The sequence below is a fragment of the Saimiri boliviensis genome, chromosome 18 (assembly GCF_048565385.1).
Source record: "Saimiri boliviensis isolate mSaiBol1 chromosome 18, mSaiBol1.pri, whole genome shotgun sequence".
Classification (NCBI taxonomy): domain Eukaryota; kingdom Metazoa; phylum Chordata; class Mammalia; order Primates; family Cebidae; genus Saimiri; species Saimiri boliviensis.
The window spans coordinates 49,227,585-49,246,669 of NC_133466.1; the positions used below are offsets into that span (position 1 = coordinate 49,227,585).

At 48.1% G+C, this 19,085-nt stretch overlaps 2 protein-coding genes across 4 annotated transcripts; one reads left to right on the forward strand and one right to left on the reverse strand.

Moving 5' to 3' along the window:
* Positions 1 to 1,814: 1,814 nt before the first annotated feature.
* LOC141581988 (cytochrome P450 2E1-like) lies at positions 1,815 to 6,387 on the forward strand. The gene is made up of 7 exons (XM_074389224.1): positions 1,815 to 1,986; positions 2,381 to 2,541; positions 2,928 to 3,104; positions 3,968 to 4,109; positions 4,378 to 4,565; positions 5,052 to 5,193; positions 6,062 to 6,387. The coding sequence occupies exons 1-7, from the start codon at positions 1,911 to 1,913 to the stop codon at positions 6,250 to 6,252; spliced, it is 1,077 nt and encodes a 358-aa protein (XP_074245325.1). The 5' UTR covers positions 1,815 to 1,910; the 3' UTR covers positions 6,253 to 6,387.
* A 4,630-nt stretch (positions 6,388 to 11,017) lies between these two features.
* On the reverse strand, positions 11,018 to 16,735 carry LOC141581989 (synaptonemal complex central element protein 1-like). Of its 3 annotated transcripts, none has more exons than XM_074389227.1 (11): positions 15,490 to 16,735; positions 15,048 to 15,122; positions 14,335 to 14,382; positions 14,042 to 14,096; positions 13,250 to 13,339; positions 12,941 to 13,004; positions 12,149 to 12,215; positions 11,948 to 12,071; positions 11,766 to 11,876; positions 11,529 to 11,616; positions 11,018 to 11,308 (listed from the first exon to the last, which is right to left on the reverse strand). In XM_074389227.1, exons 1-11 carry the CDS (start codon positions 15,626 to 15,628, stop codon positions 11,231 to 11,233), a joined length of 939 nt encoding a protein of 312 aa, XP_074245328.1. In that variant the 5' UTR covers positions 15,629 to 16,735; the 3' UTR covers positions 11,018 to 11,230. The 3 variants fall into 3 exon arrangements, with proteins under 3 accessions (XP_074245328.1, XP_074245327.1, XP_074245326.1); XM_074389226.1 differs by lacking the exon at positions 11,018 to 11,308 and having other exon boundaries at positions 11,319 to 11,616; positions 15,490 to 15,549; positions 16,166 to 16,735; XM_074389225.1 differs by lacking the exon at positions 11,018 to 11,308 and having other exon boundaries at positions 11,319 to 11,616.
* Positions 16,736 to 19,085: the final 2,350 nt, after the last annotated feature.

Below are 19,085 nucleotides of genomic sequence, written 5' to 3' on the forward strand. Positions count from 1 at the left end.
AGAGCTGGTGTCCTCGCCCTGTTTGTCCAGTCTACATTTCTAGGTTATATTGTGTCACAATCAGTGTCATTTGCTTTTGCTTCTCCTGCATTGTGGGGTTTTACTTCTCTGGGGTTGCCAAAAACAAAATTGACCATCTCAGTCCTTGTCGCTAACACAGGAAAAGCATTACTGGGGGGAGGGCCCGGTTCCGCGGTTGAGGAGCTAGTTCTGGGTCCCGGAGCCCTTATCTGCCACCCACAGATCCAAGGCAGAGTCCGAGGCAGCAGGGTGGGCTCGGAGCGTGCATCTCGGCAGCTCGAGCTCAAGCGGACGTTGCTGCCTCTGCCTGGGGGCTCTAAAGTTTCATTTTTATATGACCCACAGGGCCCAGACTGGAGGATAATTAGCAGAGCCCTGGGCATGGGCGGCACCTGGCCCTTGAGGGACGATGATGAAAATATTCCTTATTAGCATAACACTGAGCACAGGCTGTGTGACAGTGTGCCAGAGGAACTGCACACATCCTTTCAGAAAAAGTCCATAACACAGAGAAAGCGCCGTTCCCAACCTAGATTTTTAACTTGTTGAACAGCTGTCTAAATGGGTCATCTCGGCTATCCTCCACTCAACATGACCACGTCCGCCCCTCCACCACCACCACCACCACCATCACCACCCCTCTCCCCACCTCCTCAGTCTTGTTAGTCCTTCCTCCTACTATTCAGGATGAAATGAAACCCTCTGTCCAGACTCATTTCATCTGCTCCCCACCCCTCTCAGGCCGGCCAACCTTGCTTCTGGAACAGGTGAGCACGGGTTCCCAAGGCACTTTCTAAGCACCCTGCAGGCGCCTCCCAGGAGTGGTCAGTGGTCAGTGGTTAATCAGCTAATGAAGCTGCATAAGATATGACCCTTGTTTACTGCAGAATGCCCAGAGCTGGCAGGATGTCTGAAATGCAGGAGGTACCCGAAATGTATTTACTGAGGCAATGATGATGGACAAGAGGAACCCAGAAAGCAAGGCAGAGAGGGCCCCTGAGGTGGAAGGGGGTCCCCTGAGGTGGAAGGGGGGCCCCTGAGGTGGAAGGGGGGCCCCTGAGGTGGAAGGGGGGCCCCTGAGGTGGAAGCGGGGTGTGGCTGGGAGTCTGTAGAGGAAGAGGGATAATTTCAAGGTTCCTGTCTGGGAGAAAATAAACAGGTTTATAGTTAGCTGAGAGAAAGATGGGAATGTGTCAACATTCTTAAAGAATAAAAAGTTTAGATGTGTTGATGCCAAATGTGCTCCTACTCCCAGGAGGATCCAGACAGGGCAGGGCCAGGCCTTGACAGCTCAGAAGGGACAGGTTTCCCAGCTCTGATGCTTTGCACAGTCAGGGGCTTGTGTGACCTGCCAGAATTTAGTGAAGAAACTTGCTGTGGAGCCGGAGAGCTGCAAGTTGAGGCGTGTGTGATGTGAGGGTTAAAAACCTGTGAGAACAGAATAGTTGGCTTTTCAAGAATTTTGTTGGTAGACAGGAAAGACGTGGGAGGTGTTTTTGGAGTGGCCATATGTGGTTTTATTTAACATGGGGAAGACTCGGCAGAAAGGAAAAAGGAAGAAGGTGAGTTGGCAGCATGAATAAGAGCACCCAGGAGAGGGTAAATGTGATCAAAAACCACAGTGCAGACTGCGGGGACCCCAGAAAGGCTTCCCCCAAAACCTGACCAGCAAGTGGCCTGTGCTGGCAGCTCCCATGCCCCCTCTGTCACTTCTTTACACACCTGCAAACCTGCTCTGCTCTCCAAGGCCCTCTCTATTCCGTTTCTCCCCGAATGGGCCTTCGGAATAACCCTCTGCTGGCCCCTCTGCCTTAGGAATCATTTTCAATAATGGGCCCACCTGGAAGGACATCCGGCGGTTTTCCCTGACCACCCTCCGGAACTACGGGATGGGCAAACAAGGCAACGAGAATCGGATCCAGAGGGAGGCCCACTTCCTGGTGGAAGCGCTCAGGAAGACCCAGGGTGTGTATCTGCTGCCCAGCAGGGGCCATCCTCATGCAGGCCAGGGGTACGGGGAGCCCCGGCCGGGACCCCTAGACCACATCTGAACTACAGGGACCTACGGACTAGGAGAGGGTCTCATGAGTCCCCAGACACTGTGTTTACAACTCTGGTTTCCAGCCACACAGTTCAGGGAGCAGGTGTAGCCATTAAGCACGTGACTCATATCCTAAATACTGTCACAAAGTGAAGAAGACCCAAACAGATTCAGACATTCGCTATCTTTTGTAGATTACCAGTTTTCAGGGTGCCTTCTCACAGGCCTGGGTGAGCCCCAGAAGGTGACTGAGTGGGCGGAGAAGCCCCCGTGTCTCCTTGCGCCCATCCCCTGACGGCCTGTCTGCCTGTTTTCCAGGCCAGCCTTTCGACCCCACCTTCCTCGTCGGCTGCGCACCCTGCAACGTCATAGCTGACATCCTCTTCCGCACGCGTTTCGAGTACGATGATGAGAAGTTTCTGAGGTTGATGCATTTGTTTAATGAGAACTTCTACCTGCTCAGTACTCCCTGGCTCCAGGTGAAGCCATGTTCCTTTTTCATCAATCATCAATTGTACACTTTACATTAGAAAAAGAAGGAAAATTCAGGTTATATGTGATAGGACTGCAAAAGCCAGAGAACATAGCTTCAAGGAGAGCCCAAATATTCTTCCCAAAGACATATCTGGGGTCCTATGCACCCTTTGCTAACCTTAGAATACGTATCGACCTCTGTGTGCACATTTGCACCACAGAATGTGCACTGCTGAGGAGAATGGTGCCCAAGAAGGACACTGTTGACCCAAAATATTCCAAATAAACAATTATTTCAGCCACAAATTCAGGTTTGGAGAAAGTTGTTGGTCCAACATACACAATTATGTTGCATCCGGAAAAAAATAGTAAAATATTTTTCTCTCCCTAGCTTTACAATAATTTTTCCAGCTATCTACACTACTTGCCTGGAAGCCATAGAAAAGTCATAAGAAATGTGGCTGAAATAAAAGAGTATGTGTCTGAAAGGGTGAAGGAGCACCATCAATCTCTGGACCCCAACTGCCCCCGGGACCTCACTGACTGCCTGCTGGTGGAAATGGAAAAGGTAGGCTCAGCCCTTGCAAGAGGCGGGCTCTCCGGGGCGGGCAGGGAGCGTGCATTTTGGATCTGCAGTGTGACCTGAACTTGCTGGAGTGCATGGCTCCGGCCGCAGCACGCTGTCAGTTTCACACACACACCCTTCGCTTCAGCATAACCATTGGCACCAGTCAGCTGCCTTGCTGCCAAGCTGGCCTAGCAGTTCGAGGTGGCGTGGGTGGGCCCCTTAGCCCCTTCCAGGCCCTGCTGCCCAACCCTTTCTAGTCCGCAGACTTTGAGAGTTGCGTCTTGTCTGAGGAGAAGCCCCCAGCATTCCTTGTGGGCAGGTAGTCCCCATCTGTGCACAGCTTCAGGACTTCCGGGCCTCCCCAGCTTCATTCACCTGCAGCCCTCAGGATCCCCTGCCCCCTGCCCAGCATGGTAAAGTTCCTTGTCCCCTTGTCTTGTCCTTTTGTGGCTCAAGAACATGTGGATCCACACTGGTTTCCCGGGGCTGCCTGAGCATGTCCTCCACAGTTTGGCCTCTCACAGCAGCAGACACTAGCTCTGCAGCAGGAGGGTTTGCAGGAGCCCTTCAGCTCCTGCCTGAGCTGTGACCAAGGTCAGGGACATCTCACCTCTCCCAGGATGGCCTGTGTGCTACTGAGGGAAGCAGAGCCCCATCCTGCCTTCAGCAGATTTCCTGAGGCCTCAGTTTCCCTGGCTGTGAGGTGGAGATGACCCTGACTCTCACAGCTCCAAGTCACAGTTCCACTGGGGGGATCTCTTGGACACTGTCTCCTTTGTCCCTGTGGACCTGGGAGGTGGCTGGTTCTGTGCTGAAGGGAGACAAGCAGCTCCTTCTCCTCCTGCCTATCTCTGGCATCACAGGAAAAGCCCAGTGCAGAACCCTTGTACACAATGGACGGTATCACTGTGACCGTGGCTGACCTGTTCTTTGCGGGGACAGAGACCACCAGCACCACTCTGAGATATGGGCTCCTGATTCTCATGAAATACCCTGAGATCGAAGGTAGGCAGGTGACCGGCGGGACACGGACAGGTCCGGGGTGGATGGTTGGATGAATGGGTGGGTGGATGGGAGAGTGGATGGCTAGATGGGGGGATGGGTGGGTGGATGGATGGATGGATGGATGGGAGGGTGGGTGGTGGGTGGATGGATGGAGGGGTGGATGGATGTGTAGGCAAGTAGATGGATAAAAGGGTGATTGACTAGATGGGTGGATGTCCAATTGGCCAGGAGCCAATTCCTTAAATTTGTCCCATTCATGTCTTGGCAGAGAAGCTCCATGAAGAAATTGACAGGGTGATTGGGCCAAGCCGAGTCCCCGCCGTCAAGGACAGGCTGGAGATGCCGTACATGGACGCTGTGGTGCATGAGATTCAGCGGTTCATCAACCTCGTGCCCTCCAACCTGCCCCATGAAGCAACCCGAGACACCATTTTCAGAGGATACGTCATCCCCAAGGTCAAGCATGAGCCTGGAGCACACAGCATGAACACCGGCCTATCCGCTCATTGCCTTCCTGCCAGGGAGCAGGATGGGGGCCCAAAGACCCTTCCCTTTGGCAGGGGGCACTGAATGGAGGAGCTGGGCCCCACTCCCACCCTGTGGAGTGCCGCTTTCGCTGCATTGCTCACATCCATCTGGTGACCAGACAGGTGGAGGAAGTCTGCAAAAGTGCCTCCGGGGACAGTCCCTGGGACTCATGAACTCTGATGCCAGGAGCAAACAGTCACAACCAGCCCTGGAGTCAATCTTGTGATCTTATCTTCGTTTAGACCTGACCCCTGACCGCCTTCTGTGTAGTCCTTCCCTGAGCGACTCCCTCAGCTGGAAATATGCTACCGTGTATCACATAACACCCACAGCAGCATTCTTCACCGGGGGCTTCCAGATGAAAGCCCACATTTTGTTCATGTGACTCACTGAGACAATCTTTGTTTCTTCTAGGGCACAGTCATAATTCCAAGTCTGGACTCCGTTTTGTATGACAACCAAGAATTTTCTGATCCAGAAAAGTTTAAGCCAGAACACTTCCTGAATGAAAATGGGAAGTTCAAGTACAGTGACTATTTCAAGCCATTTTCCACAGGTGAGAAAGTCCAGAGGCAGCACATTCCCTTGAGGAGCAGCTCACAGGCCTCACCTCCACTGCACGTGTGCTCTGCCCTCATCCCAGGCCTGCACTGACACCCCTGTGCCCTGTGTCTATTGACAATGACACCCACATGTGCTCTTCCCTAGTCAGAGAACGTCCATAACATCTTCCAGCAGCAATCCTGGGAATGAAGTGTCGTGGGTGGATTTTTTTTCCCAAAGACTAGACGTTTTACACTATTCATTGCTAAATTCTGTTTCTATTTTAACAAGACTTAGTGAAAAGTTCTCAAAACCGTATTACCCAATTCTTCCTAATTTTAAACCAGAGCTGCTAAACAGAATCTAACATTTGGTTACCTAGAATCATCACAGGAAGCATCAAAGCCTTCCTGGGGTGTGACTCAGTGACTCTTTGAGGCACTTGTCCGCCTTCCCAGGGCCTCATCTCAGGGATTGCTGTGAACGAAGATCACACAACCAACTCTATACTTTTAACCCCCCAGTGCTGGAGCCCCAGCTTCTAACAGGGCACTACTTCCCTCCTGTAGGCATCACTGGTGAACCCTGGGGGTGCCTTCTTTACTGGGCAGAGAAGGTCTTCCCAACCTAACATAGGTTTTTGCAGTTGAGCTCTGGATGACTGAGGTTGTATGAAGCCTGGTCCCTGGATAAGTCAATGTCACTGGTATTCTTCCACTCGAGCACATTTTGCGCTGCTTTTGATGGGCCGAGGGGGTGGGCCCTGCCTTGTGATGCCGTTTGCCCACAGCCTCCCCTCCCGCTTCTGCCAACCCCACTGCTAACAGTGTCGTGTCTCTGAAACTCCCTCAGCGTCTCATCAGTACCATTGTTACTTCCAGGAAAACGGGTGTGTGCTGGAGAAGGCCTGGCTCGCATGGAGCTGTTTCTGCTGTTGTCTGCCATTTTGCAGCACTTTAATCTGAAGTCTCTCGTGGACCCAGAGGTCATCGACCTCAGCCCCGTAACGATTGGGTTTGGCCGCATTCCCCCGCATTACAAACTCTGTGCCCTTCCTCGCTCGTGGGTGTAAGGAGGGCACACTCATTCCTGAGCCCCCCACTTTCAAGCAAGTTTTCAAATTGTTTGAGGTCAGGATTCCTCAACCCCATTCCTTTCTTTGCATATGAATATTTGAAAATAAACATTTTCCTGGAATATAAACAAATCATCACATGATTATTTTATCTGTACATTAAATCATGGAATATCTTATTTGTTGAAGTGATTCTTACAGAGAGAGGTTTTTGTTTGCTTGTTTTTCTGAGATGGAGTTTCGCTCTTATTGCCCAGGCCAGATGCAGTGGCTAGATCTTGGCTCACTGCAATCTCCGTCTCCTGGGTTCAAGTGATTCTACTGCCTCAGCCTCCCGAGTAGCTGGAATTATAGGCGCATGCCACCACGCTCAGCTAATTTTTTGTATTTTTAGTAGAGATGGGGTTTCACCATGTTGGTCAGGCTGGTCTGGAACCCCTGACCTCAGGTGATCCACCCTCCTCGGCCTCCCAAAGTGCCAGGATTACAGGCATGAGCCAATGTGCCTGGCCACAGAGAGGTTTTGAATATAACTTTCATATTATTGAGAAGCTCTTACCTCTAGGATCACATCACTTCAGTGCCAGCAACATACTGAGGTGGGGAATTTGTATTAGTCGGTTTTCTCTGAAGGGGCAGAACCAATAGGACAGATGTGTACATGCAGGGAGTTTATTATGGGGAATCGACTCACACAACAGGCTGTCTGCAAGCTGAGGAGTGGACAAGCCAGTTCGAGTACCCTAACCTCAAAAGTCGGGAAGCCGACAGTGTAGCCTTCAGTCTGTGGCCGAAGGTCCGAGAGTGGTGTAAGCCCAAGAGTCTGAAAGCTGAAGAACTCGGAGTCTGATGTTTGAGGGCAGGAAGCATCCAGCGTGGGAGAAAGACAAGCCTGGAAGACTCGGCACGTCTGCTCTTCCAGCTCCTCCTGCCTGCTTTATTCTGGCCCCACTGGCGGCTGATTAGGTGATACCTGCCCAGATTGAGAGTGGGTCTGTCTCTCCCCATCCATTGACCCAAGTGTTAATCTCCTTTGGCCACACACCCACAGATACACCCAGGAATAACACTTTGCATCCTTCAAGTCGATCAAGCTGACAGTATTAGCCATCACAGAATTGTGTGAGTGCAAGGGCGAATTTCCTTTCTTACTCTGTTACCTCAGCACAGGCATCAAATGGGAACACTGATAGGTGCTGACCCTTAACACTTACAGGATATGACTTTGTTAAGATATAAAAGCCTCTAGTTAAAGGCTCTCATATGACTTTAAATGAGATAAAAGTTTAATTCAGAAATCCACAAAATTCAATTAATTAAACCCTGTTACAATAATCTCAGTGGAATCTTTCTAATCTCAAATTGGTTTCCTAACTGACCCCATTCTGTTCTTTGAAGTATACAGCTACACAAATATGTTGCTTTGCTGTATTTGGGATATCTTCCCCAAACCTAAATGTGAAGAATTTAACTGCTTCCTTCGTATGAGAATTGTTTCCTGTGTTTTTTTTTTTTTTTGTACACTAAACTTCCTGAGGCCAGGATCACATTTTCCCCTAAACTCCAAGGATGGAATAAAGGGTTGGTGCACTGTAGAGTTACAATGAATGCAATTTTATTCGGAAAAAAAAGTAAGAATTTAAAAAGTGCAACACAAGTTGAACTTTAAAAATTCGAAATAAGAAAAAAGAAGGAAATAAAAACTACAAAAAGAAACAGAAAAAAATGAAAAGTGTCCAAAACCCCACCACTCACAGGCCAGTCCCATCCAGTGCCTGCCCTCTGATATTTAGGTTTGCAGATGACATAATTGTCATCGTTTCAAAAATGAAATCATTCTACACATGCTACTTAATTTCTTTATTTTAGCAGCAATGATTGCCCATGACATTAGCTTTTTTTCTGTAATGTTTTAAACGTTTTTATTGTAAATTATTTTATATATGAAGACAAGTATAAGATAAACACAACAAACACCTGTGTACCTACCATCTAGCTTTTATATCAGATTTTCTGAGGAAACAAATTATTACAAATATAGGTAGAGACCCTTTATGTCCATGCTGATCAGGAGGGCTCAAGGCTGCTTCTCCCATGCTTATTTTTCATTGACAAACCTTGAAGCTTTGGGCCATTTTCCAATAGGAGCATTATGCCAGTATTTTACTTGCATTTCCCGCATGGGTAGTGCCGTTGAACACGTCTCCATGTGTTTATTGGTCTTGGAGTTTGTGTTATGTGAGTTACCTCTTCAAATCTTGGTTTGTATTTAGTATTGAGTTCTTTATCATTGTGAATTTGCAGGAGATTATTATAAATTGTGGATGCTAAGCCTATATTGTCATATGTATATATAATTATAATCTCTTTACCTTATCTGTGGCTTATATTTTAATGGCACTTACAATTTTATTTAACCAAAATATTCCATTGTAATGCAGCAAATGACTTTGGTTGCTGCTCAGTGAATCCAAGCTGAGTTTCAGGGTGGCTGGTACCTTCTCATCACCATTGTTATTGGTAGTAGTAAAACTGACGATTAAACAGGTTCCCAGCTGCTGTTGGTGAAAACATAGGTGATCTTCTGTTGGGAGCTGGTTAACAGTCAGAATATGTCTACATGATCAGCAGGGTATATAAGCAGCTCAGCTTACACTATACTCCTCACTACGGCTCCAAATAGAGTGTAGAGAACCAGAACAGCTCCCCCATTCTGAGGTGTTCTATGCACACAGCTGGTTTCTCATCTGAGGAAGTACATCCTGACACAACCTTGCAAGACGAAAAATACAGCTCATACCAGCCTCTCCCAATCCTTCACTGTGAGGCAGCCTGTGGCTGAGATGGTTATCCTTATCTGATGCATATCATTACTTTGTTACTGGTTCATTGTATCCTTTTCTATCAACCAACTGTAGATTCTTTTTCTTTTTTCTTTTCTTTTTTTAAGATGGGGTTTCACCCTGTTGGTCAGGCTGGTCTTGAACTCCCGACCTCAGGTGATCCACCCACCTTGGCCTCCAAAGTGCTTGGATTACAGGCATGAGCCACTGCACCTGCCCCACAACTGTAGATTCTTAAGTGATGTATTTTGTGGGTCCTTTGCTGTAGCACTGAGACATAAAGGTGATTTAAAAATATTGACCTATATCAGGCGTCCCCAAACTTTTTACACAGGGGGCCAGTTCACTGTCCCTCAGACCGTTGGAGGGCCGCCACATACTGTGCTCCTCTCACTGACCACCAATGAAAGAGGTGCCCCTTCCTGAAGTGCAGTGGGGGGGCTGGATAAATGGCCTCAGGGGGCCGCATGCGGCCTACGGGGCCGTAGTTTAGGGACGCCTGACCTATATTGTTCAACAACCACCTATGAGTGATGGACACAGGGAGGGGAGCATCACACATTGGGGTCTGTCGGGGGGAAACAGGGGAGGGACAGTGGTGGGTGGGGAGTTGGGGAGAGATAGCATGGGGAGAAATGCCAGATCTAGGTGATGGGGAGGAAGGCAGCACATCACACCGCCATGTGTGTACCTGTGCAACAATCTTGCATGTTCTTCACATGTACCCCCAAACCTAAAATGCAATAAAAAATTGACCTATATTTAGCAAACTTTTACACTCATTTAGATGTTCTGAAATTTATCTGTAGATTATTTTAGATTCATAAAGCATATAGCCATAAATCCATGTCTTAACTCTTTCACTGTATTATAGTGAACTTTCAGTGTGATAAATAGTATTTGAATATTGCAGACATCCTTGAATTATTCCCAACATGAAATTCTTTAAACATCTAACAAATAAATCTAAGGGAATTGCCTATTTACTTTCTTATGAGTTTTTTTTTTCACATGAATAGGTGTTGAACTGTGTCAAAGACCTTTTATTCTTAACTGAGTAACTGGTTGATTTTTAAAAAAAATTGTAGTGAACCAACAAAAGCTAAAAAGTTCCTTCTAATCATGGGCTTACTCAATTGCAGTTTAAAATGTGGTGTCTTCATTGCCGTTCAGTTCAACATACTTTCTAACTTCCACTTGATTTAAAAGTCATGTTGGATAGTGTATATATAAGCCAGTTTGTTTAAAAACAGGTATGATTAATGGCATCTTAGAGAACTCCTCTCTCCTGAACTGACTGAAGAATTTCTGTACTTTGCCACGTTCCATTTTTCCATGGAAATGGTGCTCTCCAGTGAGCCTCTCAACTCTGCCATGTCACTGGTCTACCCGGTCTGGGAGCCTATCAAGAAAAGAGATCTCTCTATCATTAATTCAATGTATTCTGATTCAGGAGATGCAGACTGACTCCCATCATTGGCCTTAATTGGGTCAATGCTTTTCAGTGAATTTGAAACATGCATCAGAGGCACATGATTTACATCGTAGTTGACTGACTCCCTGCACGCTGAGGACTTCTATCATGTTCCCGTCCAAAAGTGCCTTAGTTATACATTTTGTGTTTCTGAGAGCACAAACTACACAACTAACTGGTGGGGACTACCATATGGAACTGACTGATTTTGAATCCCAGCTCACTGGTTCTCATTTTTCTTTTTTTCTTTTTTTTTTTTTTTTTTTTTTGATTTCTGGGAGTCTGTAGTCCAGACCTGTAATGAAGGAATTGAAGAAATAACCACAAGGTGTGTGTATGTGTGCATGGAAGTGGGTTCCAGACCTCCTGGGCACACTGTGGGAGCATCTCAGGTGTGCGCCCCTCTGCCTGGGGACCCAGAGATGAGCAATCCGGAGACCAGGAGGTTAAGGAAGCATTTATTGAAAACCTGTGGTGTGTCTCTGGCCCAGACCAAGAGGCTGAGTTAAGCATAGGCTTCAATCAGTCACAGGAGCCTGGAGGTCTTAAGCCTGACTCCTACTCCTCAACAGTAGACTCAGCTGAGACAGGCTGTATCAAAATAGCTCCTTTATTAGCGCCTTGGGCCAAGGTCAGGGGTGGAGAGTATCCTCCTGGCCTATGAGGATAGCAAGCCCTGCTCGGTGTGCAGCTCCAGGTCTTTCTCCTCATGGGCTTTTAGGGGCTTGGAACTGGCCTGCAGGAGGTTAGTGTTCAGGATGGGAATCTACAGTCACCCCCATGGCCACACGGTCGCCTCCTACCCCATCACCACCTTGGGTGGACAGCCTATGGGAAAGCCTCTCCCCACAAACCATCCTCTGAGGAGTCCCACGACACCCTCCCTTGTCCTCCTGCCCTTCCCCCATCCCTTCAGTAGCCGTCTCTGTTCCCTGACACCCAGTTCTGGGGCTTACCACATCTCCTGGGCCAGCCTCTTCCTCTTGTGTGCTCTGGGCTTGGGCAGGGACCTGTGTCCCATGCTTTTCCAGCTCCTCCTTCAGCCTAGACAGGAAGAGGTAGGATGGGGAAGGAAGAAAGGGAAAGGGCGCCAAGAGGTTTTCAAGAGTCAGAGAGACAGAAGGTTGAGAGAGGAGATACAACACTGGTCACTTTCCTGGTGGGGGTTGAGGGGACAGGGCTTCCACGCACACCTCTGCCGCTTCTGCTGCAGTTGCTGGCACTTCTGCTGCAGCTGCTGGTGGTGCTGGGCAGCAGCTGCTAGGAGCTCCTCAGCCTTCCTGTGCTCTTCCTGAAACAGCTGCCTGGGGGGCCCAGGAGTGGGTGGTTAGCACTGGCCACTCCCTCCTCCCCCGCCTTCACCTCCACATCTTACACTGTGGCTGCTGCCTCCTGGCTGCGGAGAAAGAGGCCGTCATCAAGGGTGGAGGGGCCCTCAGCATCACACAGGGAGCACAGCTGTTGCTTCACATCTTCCAGCTTCACCTTGACCAGCTTCTCTGCAGCACGAAGGGGCAAGTGAGCACACGAGGGTATGTGAGGTCAGATGAGGGCCATCCACCTTCCCTGGCCTCACCTTCCTCGAGCAGCTCCTCCTTGCTGCTGTCCAGGGTGCAGATCTCTCTTGCTAGCCGCTCTGGCCTCTGAGGCGGGCAGAAAAGAGGTCTGTCCACACCTCTTGGCTTTCTCCCATGCCTCGAAGAAGGCTATCTGGATCTTGTTTTGTACTTGCTCACCATGGCTCACTTCCAGCAACTCTGCCCCTCTGTGTATACTAGCCACAGCCAGCCTCAGGCCCATGGCACTGGCCATTCCCTCCCTGTGCCCTTCTGTCACCCTACATCCCTGCAGTGCTGCAGTGGGGAGGCTCATGGATTGTTATTTACAACAGAGAAACCAGCAAACACTGCGAGTCTTGGCTGTTTTCTGGAGGGTCAGGTACCAGTTAGGCTCTGCAGCTCCTTCCTACTCCCCTCCGTCCTCGTGGGGCCTCCTCACTGAGCCCTTCCCTTCTAACACTCACTGTCTATTTTCTTGTTCAGTGCCTGGGATCCTCCTGGGGGGCAAACACTGGCTGCTTATCCTCACTGTCTCCCTTGTGCCCGTGATGGTCCCAGACATATCCACGGACATTGACGGAAGACTTGACCTTGGTTTGATCAGAGATCCCCCTGGCCACTGAGTGGACCCAGGAGGGGTAGCAGGGCCACGAGGGTGGTGACAAGGGACTGGCTCTGGGCAATGTTGATCTTAGCATCACCAGGGCTTATTCAGGGACTGGATGTGGCAGGTGAGAGGAAGCGGCCCTTTGGGCCTGGCGCTGCTACGGAAGATGTGGAAGTGGGAGGAGTGGCTTTGAGGGACTCACGTGGAAGTCCCAGAGGTCCTTGTATTGGCCCATCAGATCTTCCAGCTGCTCCTCGAAAGCCAACCTGGGGGCCAACCACAGGCATGAAGGGATATGGGCTGAGATCATCACCTTCACAGCCTGTTCATGTCTGTGAGTCTTCTGGCACAGATATCGGGGTGCTTTGCCCATGGTCTTGCTCCACTGGGAGCATCTTCACCACCTTAACCCTCCAAGGCTCAGTGTAGCCAGCTCTTCTAACCCCCATCTTTGATATTATACCCCAACTACCAGCCATCCAAACCCCCTGCCTCAGGTGCTAAGGTTTACCTCAGCTGTCTCTGTTTTTCCTTCTTTTCTTCGATCTTTACGTTCAGAGCAGAAATTCTCTCCTTGCACTCCTGCAACATGGCATGCTTCCTGGGAGAGGCAAGGCAGCCCTCAGCCATGTTCTCTTAAGCCCTGAGAGGGTGCTGGGCTGGGGCTTCTGCCTCCCTCTATTGAGGCTATTTTTTCCCTCCTACCTTAAGGTTCTTCTCTGTAACATGTGATGGGTAGGGGGTAATGTGAGCATTTGCCCCCTGTAAGTACTGTTGTCATGTTAAGAGAGATTAGTGCAGACATGGTCAAGTGAGCAAATGCACACACATCATATCATCTGGTTTCCCCAAAGAGCTGAAAACTCAGTGTGCCAGGGCCTGGGGCCTCTGGTAAGAAAACAAGCTAAATAAGCATTCAGGAAGTGGGGAAATGGATGGACAAATAATTGGGTAGATAAAAGATAATGGATGGAGAGACAATGGACAAATGGTTGGTTCAATGCCTAAATGAACAGATGAGTGAACAGACAGCCAAGGAGTACGACAAAGAGTAAAAGGCAAAGAACAAAAACGAGCTGAAGAAATTTAATTGGTAATTTGGCAAATGAGTGTCTATGCCATCGAGACAGTTACCCTTAACACTACTGCCTGCTGTCGGAGCCCAAGGGGAAAGACACTCTTTGGACACTGCATTGTTTAGAGGCAGAATGAGAGCTGTGGTCTGACACTCATCTTCCTGCCTCTTTCTGCTCCACCAGAATAAAGAGGTGGGGCAGAGTTAGGCTCAGCTGGAAGCTCTTACCTCTGTGCCTCACTTTCCTTCTCCTGGCAGTGCAGCCGGAGGATCTTCAGGGTCTCTACAGGGAGAGCAACAGGGCCCTATGAGAACCTGTCAGGGTACTGGGTTGTGGTAGGGGGAACAGGGCCAGATCACATCAGATCTGTGGACACCTAATTGAGCTTTAACATTTACTGCAAGTCTGGTGGAAGCTACAGGAGACAGGCAAGCTTTGAAAGGCTTCAGCTGCCATAGGGAGAGTGGGCTTCTGTGGGGTGGCAAAGGCACAAGCCTGGAGAGAGGGGAGCTGCATATACCTTGCTTTTTGTTCAAGATCTCCTTCAGGCGTACTTTCTCTCTGTGCACTGGAAAACAGTGATGCATTTGGGCATCAGGGACTACCCACTGCACCCTCAGGGATGGAGCTTGCTCACAGTCATATGGGAAGTTGGGCACAGCCTTGCCCCCAACCCAAATGTGAACCCCCCGAGGTGAGCCCCTCCCTATCCTCTGGTGCCCACATTCCCTGTAAGCACCAAAGGGCCTTCACAGTGATAGAGGGTGGCTGTGCAGGCCCTGCAGGATGCCCATGCTTTTACGTGGGGAGGGCAGAAAATACACAAACACCCATGAAGTGAGATTAAGGGCTGTGAAGAAACATATCGAATAGGGAGGGGCACGTGAACAGATGGAGGCAGGGCGCCATCTCTAGATGGGGTGGCCAGGGAATGCCAACCATCTTGTCTGGGGACATTCTAACTCAGAGCTGATGACATGAGGAAAAGAGGAACCTGTATTATCCATGGAAGCACAGGCAGCACCTGGCAAAAGCCCTGAGGTGGGAGTGAGGTTGGAGGGTGCTTCCTTAACACTCCCACAAGCAGAGAGGAGAGGGGGAGATCGGCAGGACATGAGGCAGGAGAGGGTACAGGACCCTTGGCCATGGCAAGGATGCTGATCATCTGGAATACAGGGTTAGGGGAGGCTTGAGACACTGTGGGGACCTCTGGGTGACCCCTGGCTCCCTTACGTGAGTCCAGTTCCTTCTGCAGGGCCTCGCAGATGGTCTGGGCCTCTTCTAGGTCTTCATTGGCCTTCTTTTTTGCTTCATCAAAGATCAGAAAGACATTGTGTGTGAGGGCAGCCTCCAGCTGCACTATTCTCTTGCCAACAGTGACATTTCTCATTTGCCTTCAGGTAAACCTATAGTTGCCTAAATTTTATAGAGTAGGAAACAAGGCTTCCAGGGTCCAGGCTCTTCTTGCCAGGCTCTGTTGAGAGCAGGGCCAGGATCATGGCAATATGACTATGGCAGCTGCATGCAGAAATGTCCTGTACTTAATTTAAGGCTCTGCTGTCGCTGCTGCGAATAACCAGTAACTTTGGACAAGGGACCGTGCACTCTCATTTGGCACTGAGCCCCACAAACCATGTAGCTGGTCCTAGCTGGCAGCCAAGGCCCCTGAACTCACCTTGCTGGACCTCATTAATCCGGTTAATCAGGACCTCAACTTGGGGCTCTAGGCTTCCCACTGCAGGAGAAAGGCGGTTGAGTTGACAGAGCAGGTAGAGGTGAGGTGGTTGCCAGCCTTGTGTCTCTGCTGCTTTCATGCAACAGAGTACCTATTGCAAGCAGGTGCTGTGTGGGGCCCTCACAGGGCTCATGTTCTGGGTGGGTGAGACTGGGAATAGACACAATGAGATACCGAATGGAGCTGTGGTAACTCTGTTCAAGAGAAATAAAGTAGGGCAAGCAGGATAAAGAGCAAAGAGGTGGGAAGTGCTCCTCAGACATGAGAAGGTGTCATGACGACCCCAAATCAAGTGGCAGGGGGCAGGCCCTGAAGCTCTTTGGGTGGGGGTGGGAGGTAGTCAGTGCAAAGACCCACCCTGAGGTGGGAACATGGCTGGCAGGAGCCTAGTGAGCAAAGAGGGAGTGGCAAGAAGTCTGGGACAAGGTTTTTGGAAAACATTTTGCCTTCTATACCCCTTTACTTCTTTAATTTTGAATCATGGAGCCCTATTTTTAGTTTAAGTAATTAATTTTTTAAAAAACGAAAAGGTGAAGAGGATTATTTCCCAAGTCAGACCCCACATCAGCCTGGCCCCAAACTTCAGGCTGAGCCTCACACGGATGAGACACATGACCTTTCTGCAGCTTTTTCACCATTTCCATCAAGTCTTCAATTTTCTGTGAGGATATGTCCTGCCCTGTGGAGACAAAACCAAAAACATTTCAGATTCCAGCAGGGAGAGAGGCCAGAGGAAGGATCTGACAGCCCTGGACTGGGACTGAGGTGGGCCAAGGGCAGGTATCCAGCCAGAGTGGTACCCCTGCTCCTTGTCCTGAGGTGGATGGTACGCTAGATGAATTGGGCTCCTCCACGGTCAACTGTTCCCTATTAGGGTAAAAGTATTTCAGGTATCCTCTTTGTAAAACTCTGGGTGGGGGCAGGGGTGTACTCTCACTGCTGAGGCTATTCAAAGTAAGGTCAAAGCTCCTGATGTAATAAACCAAGTAAAAAAAAACGAGGGCATAAAAAACTGGAACAAGGAGTCAAAAATCACTGTAACTGGCAGATGGCATAATCTAGGAAGTTCTTAGAGAGTTTTCCACAAAACCGTAAGGATTAGTAACAAAATGCATTAAGATGTTAGGTTAAAGCATATATAAATACAAATAGCTTTCCTATATACAACCAATACCAAATCAGAAATCTCCCCATAAAATAGTATTTCATATTAATTTTTTATAATCATTATTGGAACCTATTTTTACCACTCTAATAAATTAGTGGGTCGAATAAATTACTATTTATGGCATTAATATTGTGAAAGGAAAAGCAATCTTTTTATAAAATAAATCTGAAAATAAATGAATTCAAAGTCATCCCTCTGCTCACTGAGATAAATGGATATCTAACTGTCTCCTTTGGAAGGCTAATCAGAAACTCGAAAGAATGCAGCCATTTGTCTTTTATATACTTATGACCTTGAAGATCCTCCCCCCACTGCTTCAGGTTGTCTCATCTTTCCAGATCGAACCAATGTTCATCTTACATATGTTGATTCACGTCTCATGTCTCCCGAAAAACTGCAAAACCAGCCTGTGCTCTGACCACCCTGCCACCCCAGGCACGTCATCAGGACCTCTGAGGCTGTGTCACAGGCATGCGTCCCTCACTTAGGCAAAATAAACTTCCTAAATTGACTGAGACCTGTCTCAGATTTTTGGTTTTCACATTTTGGCAACCACAAAGGGATGCTGAGTAGTAGTGCCCCGACCTTTGACAAATACCCTATCAGTGCTTGGTAGCAGTTTGAGCTATCTTTATGTCTCAAACTAATATAACAATGTGCTGAGGTCTGGAAGCACCCTGTCCAGGGAATCTCTCATCTTCCAAAATTTGTTTGAGATCCAAAGTATATTTTTCTGTACAACTCTTTTCTTTTCTCCTTCCTCCCTCCCTCCCTCTTGCCTTTTTTTTTTCTTTTCCTTCCTTTTTCTTTCTTCTTTCTCCTTCCTTCCTTCTTTCTTCTCTCTCTCTCTCCTCCTTTCTTTTTCTTTCCTTTCTTTCTTTCTTCTTTCTTGTAGTTGGAACTTGCTCACAACAGGGAAGACAAGTTTGAGGGTTTTTTCCCTGCTTCTAAGATGATAGACAGCAGTCTTCAGCCTAAGACCCATCCTTAGGTAAGTAATTAAATTGGGGTTTGTCTTGGCTAAAGATAAGATTAACAACCAGCTGGTCTTAATTTTTCCTTTCCATTAGAGTGCTCAGTAATCATACAAGTTGTGAGACCATGTTTGTTTTGCCTAACTGGGTTTTTTGGGTGTTTGTTTCTATTTTTGCTGTTGTTTTGGTCTTTTTCCCATTGGGTTTGACCAATTCTATCTCACTTGATCAAATCCAAAGGAAAGTTCCAAATTATGTGGAACAAGGCCTCTAAAGTGGTTAAATTCCCATCAAAAAAGGGGGTGGTGTGGGGGGAAAATGGCCAGTAAAAGGAAAAAAGTGAGGGGAAGATTTTTCATCTTGACTACTTAAGGGGCTTTATTTACAAAACAAGCACAACAAGGCCACCTTTTTGCTAGCCAGGCCAAACTGAAAGAGCAAGGATTGTCACCCCACAATGCAGTTCCATAGCTAAGCTTCTCTTCTTTTTCCGTGACAGCATGGGTTTGGTTCCTAAATCAGTATCTTTCTGGTTTGATACTTGCTACTTGTAAAACAGCAGCTATCCGTCCTAGCTGAAATATGGTGATGAGATTTTAAAACATTTTTTAAAAGAAACTCAAATGGTTAAAAGTCAGCTTAATTAAAAGCTGACATCCAAGATGTGTGTGTGTGTGTGTGTGTGTGTGTATGTGGTGTGTGTATTTAAAAGGCCTTCATGGGCCGGGCACTGTGGTTCACGCCTGTAATCCCAGCACTTTGGGAGGCCGAGGCGGGTGGATCACGAAGTCAAAAGATCGAGCCCATGCTGGCCAACATGGTGAAACCCCGTTATCTACTAAAAATACAAAAACTAGCTGGGTGTGGTGGCATGCGCCTGTAGTCTCAGCTACTTGGCCGGCTGAGGCAGGAGATTTGCTTGAACCTGGGAGGCAGAGGTTGTAGTGAGCCAAGATTATGCCACTGCATTCCAGCCTGGCAACAGAGTGAGACTCCGCCTCAAAAAAAAAAAAAAAAAAAAAAAAAAAAAAAAAAAAAAAAAGCCTTCACGGTTTTTCTTTTTTCTCTCTCCTAGGACCCTGTGTTTTATGAGTAAAAAAAATTTTTTTTCTGCTCAGTTGACTGAATGCTGTTTTCTTCATCTACTTCTGCTGTTTCTCCTTTCTCTTGCATCCTCTGCTGCATGAGGGACCTAAAATAGTTTATAATAACCTGAGGTTCCTTAAAGAAAACAGAGAAGGCACCAGACTCCCTTTGCAGAGAAAACTGTTTTCCTTATCCAGCCCTAAGAGTGTAAAAAGACAAGTTCATCTCAGCTCTTAAACTGCTTGTGTTTGTATTGTGTTACCTGATTTTTTTTTAATAGTTATTGCAACAAAGGCTACTTTTGGGTT

What these genes read in the sequence shown, in the direction of transcription:
- LOC141581989 (XM_074389225.1), bottom strand. Translation starts at nt 15,628, where the DNA reads ATGAAAGCAGCAGAGACACAAGGCTGGCAACCACCTCACCTCTACCTG. An exon ending in GATTAATGAGGTCCAGCAAG is followed by an intron (nt 15,123 to 15,489) that starts GTGAGTTCAGGG and finishes TCTTTGATGAAG; the next exon opens with CAAAAAAGAAGGCCAATGAA. An exon ending in GGAGGAGCTGCTCGAGGAAG is followed by an intron (nt 12,072 to 12,148) that starts GTGAGGCCAGGG and finishes TTCGTGCTGCAG; the next exon opens with AGAAGCTGGTCAAGGTGAAG.
- LOC141581988 (XM_074389224.1), top strand. Translation starts at nt 1,911, where the DNA reads ATGGGCAAACAAGGCAACGAGAATCGGATCCAGAGGGAGGCCCACTTC. An exon ending in TGCTGGTGGAAATGGAAAAG is followed by an intron (nt 3,105 to 3,967) that starts GTAGGCTCAGCC and finishes CTGGCATCACAG; the next exon opens with GAAAAGCCCAGTGCAGAACC. An exon ending in TTTCAAGCCATTTTCCACAG is followed by an intron (nt 5,194 to 6,061) that starts GTGAGAAAGTCC and finishes TGTTACTTCCAG; the next exon opens with GAAAACGGGTGTGTGCTGGA.